Source organism: Mixophyes fleayi, chromosome 4 (genome assembly GCF_038048845.1).
Source record: "Mixophyes fleayi isolate aMixFle1 chromosome 4, aMixFle1.hap1, whole genome shotgun sequence".
Classification (NCBI taxonomy): Eukaryota; Metazoa; Chordata; class Amphibia; order Anura; family Limnodynastidae; genus Mixophyes; species Mixophyes fleayi.
Window position 1 is genome coordinate 105,300,590 of NC_134405.1, and position 23,305 is coordinate 105,323,894.

Here is a 23,305-nt window from a genome sequence, read left to right on the forward strand (position 1 = left end):
AAGAATACCTTTTTATCAGATATGGCAACATGGCAAGAAAAAATATCATTTTAGGTGGTTTTACTTATGCAGGGTAATAATAAATTCAGTACTGGTGATGGAATGCTTGGTATTCTTAAAGAAGCTGTAAACCGTTTAGAGGTCTCTTAATCCAGTCAATCCGTGTTCACACAGCAGTATGAATAATCACTCGATATATAACATTTTTTAGTGATTGTTTAATAAAAATTAAATAGCTATAATACAATATCTGAAAGAAATATTTACAGTTGCAAGTCAAGTTTTGTAATCCAGTCCTTCATTCAGTTTTGTATTTTTCTAAAACCTTGCAGAGAGGTGGACACCTCCAAGGGAAATACAATATCAAAATGTTATTGAATTAATTTAAATTTTGATTGTGATATTGTGTGCATTGTACATCCCCCCCCTCTGAATTACAGTAAAAACTGTAATTTTTTTTTTTTATAAAAACTATTTGTTGTAATTGTTTTCAGTATCATAGAAAGTTTTGTCGCAGTTCACACAAAAAAAAGTTGCTGATTTGCAGTAATGTAACATTACATGACAAGTTTGCGTGATTTTACCTGTTAGTTTTCATATTGGGCTGTTAGAGAAACAGATAACATGTAAAAAAAGAATGTTTATCAGAGTAACCTTCACAAAGCTACCTGCCTGAAATTAACCGTGGTGGGCATTTTTAGGTTGTAGTCCAGGATAAAAAAGGGGGGCCCACTCCTTCCATATTTAAAATCCGAGGTGGAAATATGAGGTTAGCAAGAGTTAATGTACGGTTAAGGGTTTGGCCTAAATTCCTGTGACCTTTTTCAGGTGATGTTCTTCCTATTTATTGCAGTAATGTGTGTATGACGCTTTCTATGCATATTAATAAATGATCCAGAATGGATTTTAAAGGACTACGAGTTTGACAGTGGGTGGACACATAAGTAAAAAGTATATGGAGACGATACTCATGAACTGAGTCCATCATTAAACTAGGAATTCTAACAGCTTTCAACACAGTGGCTCTAAATAATCACATGAGATTAGTGGGACAGCGTTTTCAGCTCACATCAAATTTAAATACCTGTGGGATGTAGGTAAAAATGAGGGACGAGGGTTGTCCTAACTTGGATTAACCATTTTTCAGTGCTGAAGGCGTTATTTACATTAACTCTTTGAGTTGGTTGAAAATCCTTTAACACTAATCTCTTGTGATCTTTGGGAGTCAATGTGGTGAAAGCTGTTAGACTTCTGTTAACTGTAGCAGGCGCAGCATATATTGCGGTGATGACTGAAAACGTCCAGTTCTCAATAGAGCTGAGAGTAAGTGTCCTATCCCCTTCTGCTGCATTCATTCATTTGACACTGACAGCTGCAGAGCGGCATGGTGGCTGGTGACTCCTGGCTATATGTAATGATGGTAAAGAAATACCTCGGAAGTGGAGATGGGATTATACATGTATTTTCTAAGGAGGAATGGAGTATAAAATTGTGAAGGATTTGTCCAAAACTGGACGCAGGCCGAATTCTCACTAGGCAAACCTAGGCGGTTGCACAAGGTGCCAGGGCTTAGGCCGTGCCTAAAACATTGAATGACATGATGTCACTTACGCAGTGTCTTTATGAAGAGGAGATGGCGCCCGACGGGAAGGGGATGGTGGTGACGAATGTGCCCAGTGGTACTAGAGGAGGAGAGACGCATTATAGTTGATTTCTTAAGAATAATATGGTAGAACGTGACAAATGGATGTCTTCTCAGGCTGAACTATTAATACATTTTTCTAAAGTGCATGACAAGCATACTTTAAACCACTGCCTTATACATAAATATATTAGTCTTAAAAACTGGAAATTGAAGAAAATTAGAGTAGAAGCTTAAAAAGCAAATTTTTAGTGATACAAAGAAACTGGCTGAAATGGTTGATTTTGACAGTGATATAAAGAACTTGAAAGCTGCCATGAAATACCTTGACGATTTTGTGAGCTTGTTAAGCATTCCCAATCTCTGGCCCTTGTGATGTGCATGGGAGGTGGAGTTTTATTCTCACGATCAACAGATTGTTTTGCAGCTGACAGATTCCTCCTGGGCTTACAGAGAACTCGTCAAATCTTCTCAGAAGCATCTAATTTTCCATAGCTCTGTAATGTGCATTGACATGTGCTTGGTCTCATGGTAGCTGCGTGACACTATCATAAACAGACAGCTCCCTTATGATAATATAACAACAATACGTTGCTGCTGATGTGTACCCAATGCCTCATAATTAGCTAAACCTAAAATGTATGTTCATCCAGAGTTAGTAGGATCCTTATAATATATATTTATATGTGTATTTGGTTTTGAAATATTCAGAGGAGCTAATTTGTATGAAATAAGCTATATATATATATATATATATATATATATATATATATATATATCTCTATCATACACACACATAAGGTGTGTGGTTCTTATGTCTAATGTGCAAACAGCTGTTGCTCTTTTAAGATTATTAACTCTTAATTAAATATTTGTCCTACAATATAGAAGTCAGTGACCCATATCTTGCACTGATGATTCACTAAGAAATTAAAAGGCTAATCCTGCCAAGTCAGTTGCAGCATGAAAATATTAAAATTGGTCAATCTACCACCAGTAAGAAAGAAGTAAACAAATTCTGTACTCACTGGTTTGTAAAATTCATACAATAGTTATCGCACAGCATAATTTGTTTTGTGTTCTATATGTATATGTAAATTCTGACAATATTCATAGTTTTGATGCATCAGTTACAAGCAAAAAATGCTGATTTTATGATTTATTTATTTTTTACACGTCACAGTTTCCATTTCTTATGCACAAATGTATATGTATTAGCCACACAGTTTCTTTTTACTTTTATATTGGATCTCTGTTTCACAATATATTGAAAGTTCTGCATGAAAGTGCTGCAGAAATCTGCTTGGTATAATTCGGGTAAGAGGGAAAGGGGGGGGGGGGGGGGGGTAGGGGGAGTGTTGAGTAAACCAGGAAGAGCAATAGATCAGATTTTTTAGAGCCAATTTAATTTCTTTGCATAATGTTCTGTAATGGACTAATCAAGCATGTTGTTATGCTTTCAGAATAATGGTATCAAGACATCGAAGTACAATATCCTCACGTTCCTACCTATCAATTTATTTGAACAATTCCAGCGAGTAGCCAATGCATATTTTCTTTTCCTCCTAATATTACAGGTATGTACAACATATATTACATCATTATCATTTAGTTATATAGTGCCACAAATTCTGAAGCGCTGTAGACAAAATATTTGTCATTCACATCAGTTCCTGTGCCATTGGAGCTTACAGTCCCAACATCTTCTTTTACTGTGCGTCACAGGAAGTGCTTAGAAAATGTACTCCTTATTTTAAATAGCTTTACTTCTGATAAGATCCATAAATTATGCTTTTTGAATACCATTAGTAGCTCTTCTTGTAAAGTAATGTGAAAGTTTGCATTTTCAGGGGCATATTCAATTAGGTTTCCGGTCCTCGGTAACGTGCCGGAGCAGGCCACGAAGTCAATCCACGGTACCGCAATAACGTGGATTTTCCGTGCGCACCCCATAGGGTTGCGTAGGTAAATCTGCGTTATTGTGGTACCGTATTACCATCAATACTGCGCACTGTCCGCGGTAACGTGCGTTACTGCGGATCGGAAACCTAATTGAATATGCCCCTTGGTGTTTTGTGAGTTATTGTAGACAATTTTTGTAGGCTTTCTTGTGGAGCAATTCTAGGGACTCTAAAACTATTGGAATAGGGCAGATGAGGCTGGGCATATATAGAGAACTGAATATGTCCAGCCCAACATAGTGCATACACTGGCATAACAGGTACACTTTATTAGAATGTGTCTAACCAACGATAAAAGGTAGCCTGGGCTTTATGTATTACATAGACCTTTTGGGTCTACTATTACCATTTTAGGAAGCAAAAATGTCTAAAAACATGGACTGTGTCCTTTGAACAAGAGATGGTGGTGTAATATATATATATATATATAGGTGTAAATGGCTGGTCCATCTGTTCTGCCTGATTATCAAGTGGGTGGGTATCTGTCAGATTTTGTCACACACATGAATTTGTCAGTGCGATAAGGCAATGAACTCCTACACTATTTTATATGTCTGACCAGATTTAGTCCATTCTGATCAATATGTGATCTATCGGTCAAATGTTGGTAAGGAGCATTGTTCTTTTTGGGCTCATATGTGCAGCGATTTGCGGCTAAGTCTGAAACTGTTATGTGGCATTTAAAGTCACAGTATCTAATGGTACCTTTTAAGTGTGTAGAATTGATTGTATGATACTTGTTGGTGTGTTGAAGAACCTTATATGCCATTCACAACAAGTTGATTTTCTGTTAAGGCTGGTTTTGTTAATTGAACAAAATTGTGTTCCTCATTGCAGCTAATCCCTGAAATCTCTTCCTTGTCATGGTTTACTACCATCGTGCCTTTAGTTCTTGTATTGACCATCACTGCTGTAAAAGATGCCACAGATGACTATGTAAGTGATGTATTTGGCTCTTTTCTTTTTTTTTTTTTTTTTCCTTTTAGTTTGCATAATGTTTTTTTTGTTATTACAGTTGTTCACATGAACTAAACAAATCACCATTTCCCTAAAAGAGAAACCAAATGTCACGATTTTAATATATATGTACTGATACTAACACTCATCAAAACATGCAATTTTCTTAGCACCTGTGACTGAATACAACAATTGACACAGGATTATGACGTCCTAAGTGTTATCCTGCTATTAAATGTGGTATACAAAACACTTTGGGGGACATTCAGTTCCCCCAAGAGTAACGCTTCTACGGTACGGTACGGTAATTTTAACCCTGGTTTCTGCTTGCAGCTCAGGGAGCTGTGAGCAAAAAGCCGGAGTTGAAATTATCGTAATATCGGTAATAGTGCGCAGGCCGTGTTACTTTCGGCAGGAACGCGGCCAATTGAATTCCCCCCATAAAAGCAATAAATAAGCTGATTTATGATTTTTGTTTTGTATAAATCAGTTTACTGAATATGCATAAGAAGATCAGCCACACAGTTTCTTATTACATTTGTATTGGATCTCTGTTTCACAATACATTTCTTTACTAAATGTGTAAAAAAATTGCATGCAAAGTTCTGCAGAAATCTGCTTTATTCTGCTCATTTAATTCAGGCAGGAGTATATCTGCCTGGATTTAGTGTAATCCTGTAATGCCCCCTACTGGAAGCACCTGTGACTGAATCCAACACATGAAAGTAGATTATGAATTCCTAAGTGTTATCCTGCCATCAAATGTTATAAATATAAAATATATAAAATACATAAAGGGAGTTTTCATCATGACATGCCTGTAACTCTTGGTAAATGCATTTTTTTCTTTCTGGCCTTTTCAAACTTGTATTTGTGCACACAGCTACTCTCTGGTTGCAACTGTATCCAGTGCAGAGAGCACAGAAGAGTATTGTGGTATCTCGAGGCAATGGAAATAAATAACTATACCGATGATATAAATATATGGATGAAAGCACAGAGAGAACTTGAGATATAAGTGTTTTTTTTAAAATATGCCGGATGACATTTATAAACTAGCAAATGAAAAGCATCTGAAGGCCACTGTACGAAATTGTTATTTTTGATGTCACAAAATTCATTACAAAAATAATTTTTGCCTTCAGTTATTGCTGATATATCTCATATGTTGACGGACCATCTCTCCCTCTTTTATTTGTAGAATAATCTCTGCACACAATTCACTCACGGCAATCGTTATACCACTGACTGTAGACTTCTTCACCCTCCGTCCCTTTTTTACTCTGATATGTGTACATATAAGGAGAACAAACTCGAGAAAAGAAATAGTCAGAGAAACTTTCTATCCAGTGTATAACTCATGTTGGGAAAAAACAGAAGTTGTTTGCTTATTGCTATCCGGAAGAGGAGGGAGGGAGAGACTGGCTACATCAGTTACAGAGAAGCAGGGACAGAAAGTAATCGTGGAAAATGTTAAACTCAAAAGCTTTGTCCCTCACGACCCGTCCTTCCAGGACTAAATAACTTGGTCGTGGTATATGTGGTAACTCTCCAGCCAATGCTTCTCTCATAACCAGCACTCTGATGTTGTACAAAAGCATAATTAAAAGTAAACAGTAGAGCGCACAGTGGGGTGGGGACAGCCTGTGATGTGCGAGTTGGGCCAGTGAGAACGAAATGACCATTACACTATAGGTGTTTTGATCTGTGCGACTACATTTTTAGAGCGTAATGATGATCAGTATAAATGGTATCATGTTGCCTATGTATGAGTTGATACCCATCCTAAGCGTAAGGAATTGGATATAATAACAGTGTAGGTAGGGGATACACAGACTGGGAAAGTGAGAGTGGTAAGAGGGACAGATGAAGGTTGGACATGGGTTGTAGTGCTGGTAATCTCGAAGTGCTCATAGTCTCCTCATAGTTTCTCTATTAATTTTGTCCTATTGATTGATAAGAGAGCACTTTTTTTCACATTTCAATGAAAGATGTTTGGGTAATAGTGGTTATGTAGTAAAGATGTTGAGGACCAGGCTCAGATGGGTTAGCTGAAGTTGAGTTACATCTATTCTGTCAGGACATAGACCCTTTAATAATAATAAAATAGTATATAAAATACTTTTGTGCAAATCCTAATAAAAGTCGAGTTTTAATATTCATACTTTGATCTCAATAATTAACTTGCTACATAATTTTGGGACTTTAATGAGTGCACCAAGATTAAATCCGTGTCTTTCCTTTTCCCCTTTTTCCTAATTAGGACATAGAGCCTGCGAACCATAGACTCTTCTCTTAGGGGAATTTTAAGCACTAAACAGTTTTCAAAACCATTTGGGGTTTATCAGCCATACTGATAGATGAGTCACCTGATACACCCCATTGGAGCCTACATTCTTTCTGGTGTCACCTCAGGGAGAGAGCTCACATCTCACAGGAGAAGGGCTGGGGTAGGGAGAGAGGAACTTGGTACTAAGGTTGGATTGGGGACAAGTAAAACAATAAATATACAATTTTAGGCCTTGTTAAAACCTGCATGAATAACTTGATATAGTAAATCACTTCTGGTAGGCATGAGAGCAACTGGTAAACCACTGTCCAGGAAATTTTGGTTGCGGTGTGGTTTGTCACTGGGGGAGTAGTGACCTCAACGACCAGAAACTAATCATAAACTATAAAGGAAAGCACAGGTATTGCAAGGATTTGAAACGTAGCCCTCAATTTCCAAAAGTCCGTTGACAGAGGTTATTTATGACCTAGTTCTGATTTAGCTGAAGAACTGTATTGAAACTATTGACAATGACTTAGTACTAGGGGAAATAAAGAGTAGAAAGAGCACATAGGCCAGAAAAACAATCATGATCATGAATAGAGAACTTTGGACATTAAACAGGGTGAGGGCTATAGTAATGTTCACCAGTGGGGGCAATAAAGACTCTCTCTACTGTGGGATAATAAACATACAAATTGCAATAATCAATATCACCCAAGTCCACATTGTCTTTGTAACACTTTAACACTGTTCATCCTTAAAAGCAGATCATCATCATTTATTTATATAGCGCCAGCAGATTCCGTAGCTCTTTACAATCGGGGACAAACATTAATAAAACAATACGGGGTAATGCAGACAGAGGTAAGAGGGCCCTGCTCGCAAGCTTGCAATCTATGGGACAATGGCAGTTTGAAACACAAGGACATGTGCTATATCATATTGCACAACTTTGTGCAGCTAGAATGCAAAGGTAAGAAGTATTGAGTGGGCTGTGTGATCAGTCACACATCAATATTAGTCAGAGGGTTGTTGTCTTGTGTTAGCTGTGTAGAGGGTGATAGTAGGGTAACCCAGGGATATTAAGATGCTGGTTGAGAAATATAAGATTATCTGAAGAGGTGGGTTTACAGCGAACGCTTGAAGGTTTGAAGACTAGAGGAAAGTCTTATTGTGCGAGGGAGGTAGGTGCAAAGTAGATGCAGTCCGAAAAAAGTCCTGTAACCAAGAATGGGAGGATGTGATGAGCGTGAAAGAGAGACACCGATCTTGTGCAGAATGGAGGTGTCGAGTTGGGAGATATTTTGAGACAAGTGAGGAGATGTATATCTGTACAATTTTTCTGACTGCCTTGTATGTTAGTAGAAGAATTTTATATTGAATTCGTTGAAAAACAGGCAACCAATGTAGAGACTGCAAGAGTGACTCAGCAGAGGAAGAACAGTTTGCAAAGAAAATCAATCTAGCCACTGCATGCAAAATAGATTGTAGGGGTTCAAGTCTGGTTTTGGGAAGACCAGTAACGATGGAATTGCAATAGTCGATGAGGGAGATGATGAGTGCATGAATTAAGGTTAAGCTCTTAAACCTATTTAGGAAAGTAGAATAGAACAGACAACACCAGGTGTAAACCTGGCTATTTTCATGTCCTTTCTGGAGTCTATGGGTTCTGTGGTGCTTTGTTATCACTTTTAGCTTGTTGAATGGTCTTCCTTTTCTCTTTTCTTACAAGGCTAGCTGGAAGGTCCAGTTGAAGGAGTGACTCTTGCCATTCTGGAAGTGCTATTTTCTGAATATTCAGTGGCTTGCAAAAAGGCTCCAATTCTGTAGGAGAGCACAGTGTGACTACTTTCCCATTGTGTGCCACCTGTAGCTAGAACTGCAGCTTTTGCCATGACAAATCTTGAGACTTGTGGTTGTTGAAATCTGTTCCTTCTAAACGCTTTTGAGTATTTCTTCCCTTTGGGTGAAATAATGTAGCCTGCAGATAACATCACACACCATTTCTGTTAGCAGGCCTTTTAGCTTAAGGGCCGTATGGACTCTCTCAGATGTTATATGATCTGTTGAGTTCTGCTCAAGGATTTCATTAAAGATTCTGGTTAAGGCATCTGCCAAGCCTTCTGTAGGGGTATCTTCAGGTAGAACCCTAACACAGATATTGTTTTGAGGTGTTCCCTTATTTTCCCTGCTTCTCTTCTACGTGTCCTCTTTTTGTCTTTTCCCATAGTGCTTAAGTCTCATGATCACTTTTATAAGAAGAAAGTCGCTGTTGCTGAAGAACTGCATATATTGTAAGCCATGTCAAGTTACTGAACAAAATGTTTTAAGCAGCCTCTGTTATAGTGGAAATGTGTACCTACTTGGTTATATGGACAGCCTTAAAACAGCTCTTTTATCTACTGCAGAGCAGATGGTAATCATCTTACTGTGGGGCTCTGTGTGACTTATGTAGTTGTGCCAGGGTTCAGAATATACAAATGCATCTAGAGAACAGGCTGTCCTACAATTTCAGCACTGCTTTTTCAATAGGGTGATCTACCACTTTGTAGTGTAAGGCTCAAGCAGGGCAGCAGTTTGAGAGAGTAGGTGAAAATACGTATTTCAAGTATAATAAGTGACCAGAATATCCTTGTTTTCCTTGAAATGTGCACACGTGTAGGCTAATTGACTTTTCTCAATATAATGATGATTTTCCTTTGTAACAACTGGAGAGTCTGATTCTTTAACTAGCTGTCTTCAGTATGGTGATTATAGTGATTTGTATATGAAATGTATTGGTTGCATGAGCTTCTTCTCTTTCAAGATTCTAAATCTATTTAGAAGTATGACAGAGTATTCTTTCTCACTGAGAGCTACAATTAGGATTCTGGGCCGCATTTTAGTCCTCAGTTGGATGCAGAAGGCCGCGCTTGCTTCAACTAGGAGTGTCTGCAGAGTAGGCTGTATTGCTTGTCTTCCAGCCAGCTGGTAAAGAATGTGTGTGTTCCTTTTTTGCAGGAACATGTCCCAAGATTCATTTCTCCAATTTGGACCATTGTACGCTTCAGTAGGCCATTTTTTGGGCATTTGTGTCGATGCTGTTGGGTGGTGAGAGATGGGGGACACTCGGCTTTGTTTCTTTACTATTAACAGGAAACTTTTTGCTCTTTACAGTTGAACTTTTGCACCAAAGCACATTTGCTAGGTGAAATTTGAGCATTGTAATTAAAACCTTAAAACACAAAACTGTAATAATGAAAGTCCTGGTATCCCATAATGTTCATGATTAATTTAAGATAAAGCACTACTTTTGGAAAAGAAAAAAAACAGTTGAAATTAATTATGGGGTATTCTAAAGTAAAAGTAGTTCTTTATTTTGACCTTGCACATTATACTGAGTATCCGCAAATGCAGGCGCAGATTGATATTCTGGGGTATTTTTAAAGATGTTATAAACCTTGAAATGCGATTGACAGACAAATGGGTAATTTTGCACATATTAAGTTGTACGGCATGTTTTCTTTGCGGGTTGTAAATAAGCTTTCATGTGTCTAGAATGAGAACTCTCATGGACAGGATCCTGTGTGTCATGTCTGTCCACCTCGTACAACCCATAGGTTATATTCTAAGCTGAATGTTCACTCACACTCATATCGGTATCCGTGTGAGTTATAATTACTCATGATGGTCCATGATCGTGTTGTTATGCTTAATTGTAATTATGTGTTTACCATGTTTGTTGTCTTCATGTATGTCGTATCTGTAAGATATGTCCAATCTATAAGATGATTGTACAGTACAGGGCCCAGGATCTGGCTGCCCAGTGTCCAGTACAGGGCCCAGATGGCAAAGTATACTTATCTCCATTCTAGTCGTCTTTCACTGGGTCTGGGAACTTATCAGTCTGTTCTCTTAGTCGCTGATTGGAGTTCTGTTTCCTTTTCTCAATGAGTTACGGAAGCCAAGCAGCGGAGTATAGGATGCTCAGTGCTGTGAGCCAACACACACGCACGCACGCGCAAGATACGGTTTTTGTTTTGTAATTTACAGAACTGTGTCTATAATATATGAAATATTGATAGTGTAGTTCTGCCTAGAATACTAAGAAGTGAAACTTTTCCCAGGCTCTATTGTGGCAAGTGTATCTGCAGGCTGCCACTGGGTGGCACTATATGCATTGGTTTTAACTATGAGTCTTGACGTGATGGGAGTTGGAAACTGAACCTATTTAATACTGATTTCCAACCAGTGTTTCAGGGCTAATTTGTGTCGCTGTACCATGCTGGATGTGTCGCAAGAATTTCTGAGTAAGAGGGGAGAGAACTCTTAAAATAAGTTATGCAATGTGGATTGTATGCAAGTTATAATTCAATAGAAAATCCCTTTTTGGTTTTCAAATATCTGTATATTTAATCTCAATCCTAGTCTATATATATATTATGTCTGATGTGCAAACATATCTTGCACTGATGATACACTAAGAAATTAAAGGCTTATCCTGCCAAGTCGGTTGCAGCATGAAAATATTAAGTGTGTGTATATATGATAAATATGTGTGTGTGTATATGTATGTATGTGTGTGTATGTGTATATATATATATATATATATATATATATATATATATATATATATATATATACTGCACGTTGGCATAGGAAACCTTTTCCAGGTGGACGTGTTCCAATATACCCTCACTCTCATGATTAATTTATGTCAATAACGAGCCTAAAACGAGCATATTTTTTAGACACTTGCAGAAAAGATTTATTTAATGAAAAGGATCGTTCTAGTGTGGAAGTAGTTTACTCTTTTGTACAGTGAGTGTCTTTAGATGTGGCGCACCAAAGTGTGCACCTTGACTGCACAGGGTGGATTTTATACGTGCACAGGTGCATAACAAATATGTTTTGCACTGTGCATAGAGTGCATCGAAAATGAGGTCCACTTCTGTAAGCAAATGGAGTTTAGTCATACAAACCTATTCTTGAGGCTGAAAAAGGGATAATATGAGAGGAAGAGGGTGTGGGATTTGGGCCCAAAAGAGGAGCTATCACTCCAGGAGAGAACGATACCGTAACTTAAAATGCACATGGTAAAATCACATTGTAACACACAGCAGTGTCCGTTTCATACAATTGCTGCTTTGATGTCACTAAAATCTATTTGCACAGAGTGCTCTCTTTTTTTTTATTCTTTGGAACTGCATGTAGATCAGCTTGGAAAAATATGGAACAAGTCAAATTTTGCACAGAATAATAGAAAGATCATGGGCATTCTGAGGGACTGTGGATTAAGCAAAATGATGCCCTTTACTTTACGCAGAATTTTTAAGAACAAGATTTAATTTGATAGAACAAAATACCTAAATGCGATAACAGGGTGGAGATTGAACATATATGAAGGTGCTTTTAATTTTAGGAGGCCTGGCAGAGTTTAGAAGCCACCCAGAAACCTGCACAGTGCTTTTTATACATACTGAGGTGGCGGGGGTCAGTACTTTTCAAGAATTTGTTACCAAGTCATTTCCACCAAAGAGATGTGTCATTGTGCAGAAATTGTCACATAAGAATCACCAATTTCTGTTCGGTCAATATGCCAGTTTTACAGGATATATTTTTATATATCCTGTAATATTGGCATAACAATAAATTAAAATTCTTATTTTAGAATAATTTGACTATACGTATAAAATGATAAATAAGTTTTTTATACAGACTTTAATCTGTCCTGCACCTGCAGCTTTTTCTCACTAAGAGTTACCACAATGTGTGTCTCTTCAAATGGCATGTACTCTCTTATGTATATATATTTATCAAAGAGAATCTTACAACAGTATAAAGACTACACTAATTGTGTATTTGTTGAAAAATTATGAACTTTTGTGGAAATACTGTGGGAGGCACCACTGCATAATATAGAAATGTGTATTTACCTATTTTCATTTAGAATGTTCATTTAACAAACATGAAAACTGTTGTGTATGGGGATTGATATATTTGATTCGGAAATCTTCTGCAGTAAAAAATGAAACCTAATTTTTTTGTAGTTTTAAAATGTCAGTTTAAGTTTTATTTATTTTATATGAAGTATTTTTTCTTTTCTACCTTTTACAGTTTCGTCATAAGACTGATAATCAAGTGAACAACCGTCAGTCTCAGGTGCTACTTGGTGGCCGGTATGTAAACCCTTATTACTTTTATGCTTTGTCATGTTGTTGGAGGTCACTCTTAAAGGTCGATTGTACAAAATATTACTATCCCTTAACAATGTAAGAATTATACATTATTTAAAGAATTTACCACCCCTCCCCCCCTAAAAAGTCAGTGAAATATATTTTATGTTCCATAATTTTAGCTCCTCTTGTTCTAATGAAATAAAATAGAAGTGTAACTTTCAAAAATGGAATAACACATTCAAGTATCCGCTGCCCCTTTCATGTGTCTTCTGGCTAACATCAGTATACAATTACAAAATTAACAATGAGGTGTCTTCTAGTGACGCCTGAAACTCACTTTTGGTTCCTCTTTATAGTGAGCAGGGCTGACTCTGTGGCAGATGTCCGGCTACTATGTGTTGGGTTGTAGATGATTGGACAAGCCACTGTAAGCTGGGATTTGACACACAACCTCAGTCCTGCTGACCTTAGCTATTCTCTCATCATTCTTCTAGTTGGAAAGGGGGATTGCAGTGCATAAAATTGTAATGAATACTAGCATTTTCCTTTAAACTGTCTGTACAAGAGGTTGGTTCAACAACACCAGTGTGTGTTTGGGGATATAGGCTCCAAATGGCCGCAAAAGTATTCTGGCTCAAAATTTAAATATGTTGGCATACATGACCTTTTTATTTATGTTTGATGTGTTTGCTAACTACAAAAGCTAACTATTATTTTGCAAGCATCCGAACCACAAATGATCCATGAAATAAGCAATGTATGGGGGATGGGGGCTAGTTGCAGTATCAGACCTCATTTGTTAAGCAGTTTAAACCTTACAGTTAAACAGTTTTACGAGTGTCCTGCTTATTGATTCCACCAAACAATTACTAAACCTTACTAAAGGAACAAATTAAACGGTTTGTTTCTGCCAATTTCTGTGATAACATTCAGATCGTGTTATAATGAAAAGTAAACTATCTGATATTTTATTTTCTTATTATGTCCCATGAGTTAGTTCCTGTCATGGACAACATTGAATCACTTCTAAAATTAACCTTTGCCAGAAGAACGTACTGTCTCTCCTATAATTATTCACCTCTTCTAATACATGTAATTGTTTATGAATGTACTCTATTTTTATATTGAGCTTATTTTGTTGTGTTCCTCTAAATAAATGTATTCATTGTAATAAGAGGCAATTAACAGGAATAATTACTGGGATTGAGCAGTATATTCGCAGTAATGACAATACTGGAATTATGTACTTATCAGGCCTTTGCAGTTCAGCTCCTACTTGCTCCAATTTATTCAAGTTCAAGTAATCATAGGCAACACTAAAGTCAATTCCATTTTTTTTTTCAAGAATTACAAAAAAATTCTTCCAAATTCTTAAATTAGCAATTTGATTTTTTCAAAACATTGCTCCATGCTTAGACTAGGTTTTCATAATTATTTATGGCTTTCTGTAATTTTAAGAACATTAAAACTCCAATGTATGTTTTTAAATTATCAACCCAGTGATCGAAATCTGCTCAGAGTGGAAAATCAGGATGGTCAGTTACCCCTTTTTACCGTGGTTGTGGTATCTTTGAGGTCATTGGCCAACCTTTAAATGGTAACTGCCTAAAAAACTCATGCAACACGCCCTTTCATTTATGTCCCTAGAGTTTTTTGCTGACTTTCACCTTTGCATTGGAAGCCAATTTATCAAGTACCACAGCAATACCTGTTGTCAGAATGGCCATAACAGACCAAAAGCATTACAAAATGCCTAATTGCATAATTTATTTTATATGAAATACTGTTTAAAATATATTTCATTTTTTAAATAAATTCTTCTTTTAGACTTTATTTAAATGTTTTTTTCCACTAGTGGAACTGAAGCCCGAATCTGGCAAGCTGGTTCATGCATATACACATCTGCAGATGTTGGCTGGCGAAGCAGTAAGTTAACTCTTACCGCTTACTGACTGGCGAAGTAGTAGGTTAGGTCTAACCGCTCCAGGGTAGTGTAGCTAGGGCAGCTGAGTGTCGTCTAAGTGCCTTGGCAATAGTTTTTTGATAAATGATGTGGTAAGAAATCATCCTTATCGCCGCACTAAGACTTTTAATGATAAATATGCCCATTCGCGTGTGAATTTACCAAGATGTCCTCTTTTGGAAAAACAGTCATTCAGTTAACCAATTGCTCACACAAAGCACATGTGAAGAGGCTCTTGAAAGGTGATGTTAATATCTGGGCGCTTGCCAATTTGAAATGCACTTACTTTGTGCATGCAAGACTGTGTGCCTTAATAGATTTCAGTGCATTCAGCTGTGCAGATTTTCCCTCCTCTGCTTTTTTTTTTTCTTATGATCGCTTACTTTTCAGTTTTTAGCGTACATATAAACAAAAAAACAAAACGAGATCGGGTGTAATACCCGTAAAAACATTGCTTTAGTTTCCATATACAGGAAACACAATAAAAACGTAAAGTTCCCATATCATTGCAAGTTGTATTAGTGATCAAAAATCCTCTATTAAAATAGCAAATTTACTCCTACTGGAGTGATATGGAGTGATCAGCATTGAGTTGAAAACAGCTGACCATCCCTGTATATCAGTAGAGGTGGTTTGCTTGCTGCTCCATTCTTTTAGAAACGCGTTTCGACCCAAACATCTAGGTTCTTTGTCAAGGTGTATCTGAAATTTCAACCGACACTGATTTTCTACATCAGTCAGCCAATCAGGGAACAGTTCGTACAGTTCATTATACATTCTTTAAAAACAATTCGTACAGCTCATTATATGTTCTTTAAAAAGTACAATTCTATAACTAACAATAATGGACTATCAGCAGTTAAAGCAGAAGCCGATACTGTAGGTTGAGATTTAAATTCATCTTCTAATAACTCTTCTCATGCACATCTCACATTAAAACGGACCTTATTTTGTTACCATTTGTTGAAACGAAGTCCCAATTTGTGGCTAATTGCCTTAATGACTTCACTCTGTTCACTTGATTAATAATATAACCTTTTCTCTCCAAAATTGTAACTCCTATGGGGCAGCTGATGTAAATAGTATGTGCAGGTAGAAAAGGTGCTTTAACTGCTGACAGCCCGTCAATGTGTTTATTAGGGACAAGTAAACGAAAAGGGTTTCCTATTTAGTTTAAACTTCAGGAGATTTTTATTTATTTTTTAACTCTTTTTATTTGTAAAAGTTTTAAGAACATAGGAAGAACAAACAAACGGGCATGAAATCACAGAAATGATGTAGTTAGGGTAGATTTGACATGGCTGACATGGAATGGGGCAACACAACAATCTGCGAACAGCCAGAGGCATTCCAGGAGAGCCTAGCAGACCAGTGTGGAGAAGGGCTGGAAGGAGAGGTCTATGCCCTGTACCTACATCAAGGAGCCCTTGCCATGTTGCTAGTAAAGAAAGGGGGTTGGGAGGTATTGAGAATGGAGCGTGCCAGGGAAAGAGGGAGGGAAAGGCTTTACATTGTGCAAGCAGGAGTGGTGTTTGGTGTGTGCACCAGGTATCCCAAAGGATAGGAGGTCACTTAGTTGTTCTGGAGAAATGAACCATATATACGGTCAATTACCTCCTGCCATGTGGGGGGGGGGGGGGCTACTCATTTTCTAGTTGCGGGCTATTTGCAACTTGGCCACACAGGAGATATGTAGAATAAGCTTGTCCTGCTGTTTGTCAAGATGGGGGATGGGGGTACATAGGCGGTTAGCAGGATATGACAGAAAAGTGTAACACATAAAATAATACACACATAGAGCAGTAAAGTCCCAACAGATGGATGAATGTCAGAAATGTCTTCCAGTGATAAATCCTTCTTCCAATAGTGATCTATGTGGCCAACTAATGTACATAACCACGTGAAGGGATCCCCCGCAGGGTGTGAGCTTACAAGATACTCTCTTTGGGTACAGCACATCAAAAACCATCTGGCGGTGACTCCAAAATTATCTTCCATACAGAACTCCAACGATGTGGGATATATATGCAGAGAAAAGATCATAGTATAATGCCATTTTATTAAAATATAAAAACAATAAACAAATTCTGATGTGCTTCTAGGAGCGTACCCCAATGCAAGATTCAAATAACGTCTCAAAATGAGAATAGGAGTGGGTTTACCCGATGTCCATCAGCTCCCAACCAACAGGTGAATCCGTGGGGTAGTCCGGAAGCAGGTCTTCCTAATTGTCCAACGCGTTTCGATTATACAATATTCTTTATCAAGCTAACAGGAAGCCCAAAGTAATGTCCTTATAAGTTCTTGCAATCCGGTCATGTGATTTAGCCCACAAATCACGTCAAGAGTGGACAGTCATGTGATGGTGTACGGAAAAGTCACTATAGACCAAAGCGAGGCTTGGAACCTTCTCATCTTGTACATGCACAGATGGAAGTTAGCTCTCCGTTGTTCATGCCTCAAATAGATCTTCATAGTGGAAGCCAATTCTGTCTTTCTCATACTCTCAGTATATAAATTTAAATAAAAATAGAGTCAGTCTTGGTAGATATAAATATATCTAAGGAGTCACATGAAGGGTTAGCCCAGTTTATTCCGCTATGAGAGCTCTGACAGCGGCCCAGAAGGACAGCCTTGGGCACACCCACCATATATGCATGAAATGACCTTGTGTCCCCATTGCCTCCAGCAGGCGTCCGAGGCAGAAGGAAACATAGTGTGTAAGTGTTTGGGAACCTCAGGTACCAGCTGGTGGGGACCTTGTATGTGTTTTCCTTGATGGCCACACTTATATTGCACTTATAAATCCGTGTGTGTATTGCTTCAGGAGATTTGTATTGTTAGTTATAGAGTTGTACTTTTTAAAGAACATATAGTCTGTATGAATTGTTTTTAAAGAATGTATAATGAACTGCGCAAATCCTTCTCGGATTGGCTGACTGATGTCTAAAATCCGTGTCAGCTGAAATTTCAGGTATGTTTGGGTCAAAGCGCGTTGGTAAAAGAACGGAGCAGCAAGAAAAACCAATGATACAGAGTGATGGTCAGCTGTTTTCAACCCGGGATTTGTCACGTCTTAATGCTGATCACCCCATATCATTCCGGTAGGGGTAAATTTGCTATTTTAATAGATAATTTCTGATCACTATAACAACTGATATGGGATTGTGACGAAATGTAGTATATCTAATGACTGACTGATTTTCTATTGAATTTATGTATAACACTGAATATTTTATGTAACCTTTCAAAGTGTATTTTGTTAACTGACCTGAGTCTGACCTAGGCAAGTGTCAATGGTCTTGTGAAAGTAGCCAGGCCCAGATAAATTGAGTAGTTTGTGTATGCAGAAAAATTAATAAGCCGAACGACAAGCAGAGGTGAGATTTCAAGGTCTTGTGGACATTCCAATCTCAGCTCACTTCGAAAGCCATGTGACATTTGGGAGAGCAATCTGTCTTTATTGACGGCTAAATTCCTAAGGTGGATGGTGAAGAGCCAACAAGAAATGGTTCAAATCTTCTGCCTTAGACATCAGATTATGCATTTCAAGAGAGGTATATCACGACTGAAATGTCCCATCATTTCAATTGTGTTCCCTCACACACAGCAAGTCTACCTCGTAAGTCGTACTTTGAGTTTATTTCCTATTCTATTTTCTGAAACTCATTTGTGCAACATTTTGTATGTCTTGTTATTTAGTTTTGTAAATAAGCCCTGGATATTCTTCAGATTAAACATATTTAATCTAACGTATTTCCCTGTGATTCTTTGTGAATTTACGAAGCCCAGGAAGGCTCATGCTAAATGTGTATGTGATTTAAGTGTGAAACTTTAATAAGTGGTTTTGGTGGACGTAAGGACACCATAATAAATCCTTTGTGGTGGCAGAAAAGGTGTATTCATTGCTAAGTGACTAGGTGCCGCCAGTCATGGCCAGCTGTTCAAATTGCTGTATCTGGGACAGGCTGGGTGTTAATGACAGGGATCTTTGTTTATACTGTGTATCCTGTATATGGAAACTAAATCAGTGTTTTTAAGGATATTACACCCGATCTCGTTTTGTTTATATGTACGCTAAAAACTGAAAAGCAAGAGATCAAAAGAAGAAATCCAAGGAAGGAAAATCTGCACAGCTGAATGCACTAAAATCTATTAAGGCACAAAGTAAGCGCATTTGAAATGGGCAAGCACCCCAATATTAACATCACCTTTCAAGAGCCTCTTCAGCTCAGGGGCGGATCTAGAAAACTGCTGTACCCTGGGCTATTTAGGGGGGGGGGCGATTTAGGCCCCGTCCCCTTTCTGACACCTAAGGCTGCCGGCGGCTGCACACTATGTGCAGGTCCGCTCGGCAGGGACAGTGTGCCGTCCGGCATCTCTGATTGTGTTTAAAACACAATCAGAGCAGCCGGGCAGCACACTGTCCCTGCTTGTCACTGCCGAACGGACCTGCACATACTGCGCTGCTGTCGGCATCAAGTCTCTGCTAGGGGGGGCGGGGGCGATTGCCCCGTTGGCCCCCCCCCTGGATCCGCCACTGCTTCACCTGGTGCATTCATTTTAAATGAATAATGACTCTGCTTTAGACACAGATCACTATAAGTGTATATATATTAGCTGTGTCTTTTCTGGGACTTAAACGCTACTTGTGTTGTCTGAATTTACTACACCATAATATATTTAAAACATTTTGATCCTATCCACTTTGAACAATCATTTATTGGACAATCAATGAATGTCATTTGGGGATTTGAAAAGAGACCTTTTTAGACTGTTCTGTGGACCTTTTTTACGAAGGACATATACATACAAATTAATTTCAATCTTTTTCTTATAAGATCAGTGGAGCACATCTGTAGACATGATATATGCTTGTAATAGGTTCCAGTATACTAACAGTATCTGTATGATATATGGTATGAGCATGAGGTATACACATGTTATTATTATTAAAGTTTTGTAGAGTGACGTGGCACTTAGTTGTATACTGAAGCAGCAATCCTAAGGAAGCGCTAATAAGAGGTCATACAAATGTTTTGCTTATACATCAGGTTCGTAATCTGAATCAGAAATGCATTTATTTTTGTGGCTTTTTCTTTTTTTAATCTTTTGTCCTCACTCTGTTTTGCCATCACCACCTCTCTAGTGCTAGTGGTATGAGAAGCAGAGATGTATTCAACCAATATTTTAGTAGTGCAAAGAGAAAAAAATTCTCTTGCTTTGTAACACTTTAATGACGTGTATTTGGCTTTCCTTTGGTGTGGCAGGTTAATTTTAATCTAAGCTTGCTGACATTCAACGTGTTCAGTTGCAGCTGAGCAGTATAAAGAAATGTGCACATAGATTTATATATTGTTTATATTTAAACTTTATCACACTTACCTTTAGTTGTGACATGAGATTCCTATATTTGAATAACTTGTATTTTAACAATTGCCCTCTTTTAATTCTCAAAATGATAGTGTTTTATTGTGATAAATCATTCCTACAGAGCTGTTGCTAAATTGTGCTTACAGTTTATGCTCCGTTCTTCTGTAATATGCCATTTTTTTTCCCTACATCTTGGCAAAGGTTTCTATGTGTACTAAATTATACTTCAAGATAAAACATTCACAGTAATATTGTTGAAGTGCATTGCAGATATATTAATGAAAATGGAAAACAGCCACCTTGAGCTGTTTTGTGGAAGGTACTGTACTTTCCAGAGGAACTATTCACCAGGCTCTTTTCAGTTCCAAACAGATATAATTTGGTTCCCATTTGGATGTTGTTGTGATTGCCATTTTTATGTTGCTGGTAAGGATATGTTAAGAACAGTTGATATGTTTATAACTTTAATTCAAAGAGAACTTTTATTCATTCTTGACCCTTTCAACAGCAATTGGAACAGATTTAAATTCAATTAATTTTATATTGAAAGCCCTCCTGAGCTGGTTCTTCTTTACCCTTTGTTTCAGTATGTTCTTGTATGTAATGTTTTTTATCTTTTTACTAAAATATACAGCTCTCCATTAATTCTTGGTGCTTTATAAATCCCAGATAATGATAATAAAAAAGGCAGATAAATGCAAACATAAAAATGTTATAGTTGAAACTGTGAAAGAGATATCTGTTTATACATGTGAACATGACACATTCATATTTTTTATACTGATGCATCAATCTTGACTTTTGCAGACAAGGCGTTGTCACACTGATATTTGTAGCAGTGGGAGTTACTGGGCTTTATATATTCTAAATAGTTGTGACGTCATCAGGGATACCATTACCTGGAAGGAGATCATGTGACGTATGGAAGGGACCTGGGTGTAAATGTATGAAGCTCTGATTTCTGCAAGTTACTGCAAGACCCCTCCCCTAGCTGACTTGTAAAGGCAAACTTGCCGCTTTACATTTCCCCTGCAAAGTCGCCGATTTCCGTCGACTTGCAGAAATCATAGCTTCATACATTTACCCCCTGGACTCCATACTTAATCACTAATAAATCCGGTGTAACCTGGATCCAGTTTTAACCTACTCGTTCCTCTGACACAAAAGTCACATTCTCACTAGATTATTTCACTAACTTTAAATTTTCAACCATGTACTAAATTATGTCTCCTCATTTGTGATACTTATTGAGAAGCATTATGTAAACATAAATGGTTGTTTTATTAGTACTCAGAAATGTAGGTGAAAAAAAGTTTTCATGCTTTTGTATGAGCTGGTGCGCCTACATTTATGCAGAAGTGCATTGGTTTGTGGAGCAAGATGTCAGTGCTTGCAGAGGAGCAAAAGTTTATGCCAGTCAATGGGAGGAGTTGGGCACAGTGATGGCATTCCTTGCTAAGTTAGGAGTAGGTATACCAGTGAGCCTATTTTGCAGTGCGGGTCAAAACTAGATTTAATTTTGTAGGTCAAAATTATTGGAATGAGATAATGTCTCTTAAAGTGGCTCTTCTCCGTATCCATAAACAACAGTTTATATACCGTTTAAAAAGACTTTACATTTATGCATGCTCCCTAGGCCTGTGCAGCACTGTGGTTTTCTACCTACCTTTTTAATTGCTTTTTGTTTTCTCCTGCTCTCTTGCTGTTTTTGTCAGGATCCCTCAATGCTCTGTCCTCGGCCATCTCGCTTCACATCTCCTCTCTGTCAACGAATGCACTCCTTTGGCCTCAGCTGCCTCCTCTACACATGAGACCCAAACATATCTTTCCTTCGAGACCTTTTTCCTTTTTTATCCCTCATCTCTGCTATCCCCTCATGGATGTCCCAACACTACCTTTAAACTTAATATGTCGGAATCTGAATTCATAATCTTTCCCCATTTCAATGTCACTACCCTACCCCCAATCGCCCTTACAGTTGATATCGTATGGCTTTCCCATTTTTACCAAGCATATTGTCTCTACATAATCATTGACTCGCCATAGCATCCAGTTCCTGTCAGTCTTGTCTCCTCATCACTCGCAACTTTTCCCAAGTCCACCCCACTCTCACTGAGGATTAACCAAAACACTGATCCATTCACTCATCTTCCACTTAGACTACTGCAAGCTGGCCTTCCTGTGTCCTGCATTTCCGCTATTCAATCCTTCCTGAATGTAGTGGCAGGGCTTATCTTCCTCTCTTCGACTGACCAGAATTCCAAACCTCAATCTTTCAAACGCTCCCACAAAACTCGTCTCTTCACTCTTGCCTACCCCACCCCATCCTAGACCACTACCTATTGCTCTGTCCACTTGATGTCCAACAGTGTTCCTATGCTCTTTCTGTCTCTGGCTCCCCCGTCCCTCTAGATTGTAAGTTCTCATGAGCAGGGCACTCCTTTTGTACCTGTTACTTTTTTTGGCTGGAATATTAGCTAAGTGCTTATTCGATGTCCTACTTATACTGTGCTGCTTGTCCTTGTACGTGTGCAGCTCATAAAAAATCCCCCTCTCTCTCCCTCCTTTCCTGGCTTTATTTTAGAATAGTATGGGTCCATCTTGATAGGTTTTTAACCACAGTTAGATTGTGTAACAAAAGAGGTTAATAAATTAAAACAACCCAATGTTCAACTAAACACAATGGGTAAACGTAAGTCACATCTTGATATTACACTTGATTTTTACTCGTGTATTTGTATGCTGACTGCCTAGCATGTCAGAATTTGTGACACCTTACAAATAAATGATGATGACAGTACGTCCTAGATCTTAGCCTAGCCAAACAAAATAATTGTTAGGAGAACATTTAGAATCAAAAACACTTTCTCAAACACATTTAATTTAAAATATTAGTTTGGTTCTCTTCCTATGACACCAGCTGCCCCTGTGATTCAAGATTGATATTGCTGCAAGTAGGCTAAAGAGACATTAAAGGAA

At 37.9% G+C, this 23,305-nt stretch overlaps 1 protein-coding gene across 2 annotated transcripts in view; it reads left to right on the forward strand.

The window, feature by feature from the left end:
* Nucleotides 1–23,305, forward strand: part of ATP8B4 (ATPase phospholipid transporting 8B4 (putative)) — a 189,543-nt gene that overhangs the window by 44,647 nt on the left and 121,591 nt on the right. For both annotated transcript variants that reach the window (XM_075207957.1, XM_075207958.1), the window contains exons 5-7: nt 3,106–3,219; nt 4,441–4,539; nt 12,929–12,990. In XM_075207957.1, coding sequence (XP_075064058.1) covers nt 3,106–3,219; nt 4,441–4,539; nt 12,929–12,990 — 275 coding nt within the window. The remainder of the gene's footprint in view (nt 1–3,105; nt 3,220–4,440; nt 4,540–12,928; nt 12,991–23,305) is intronic.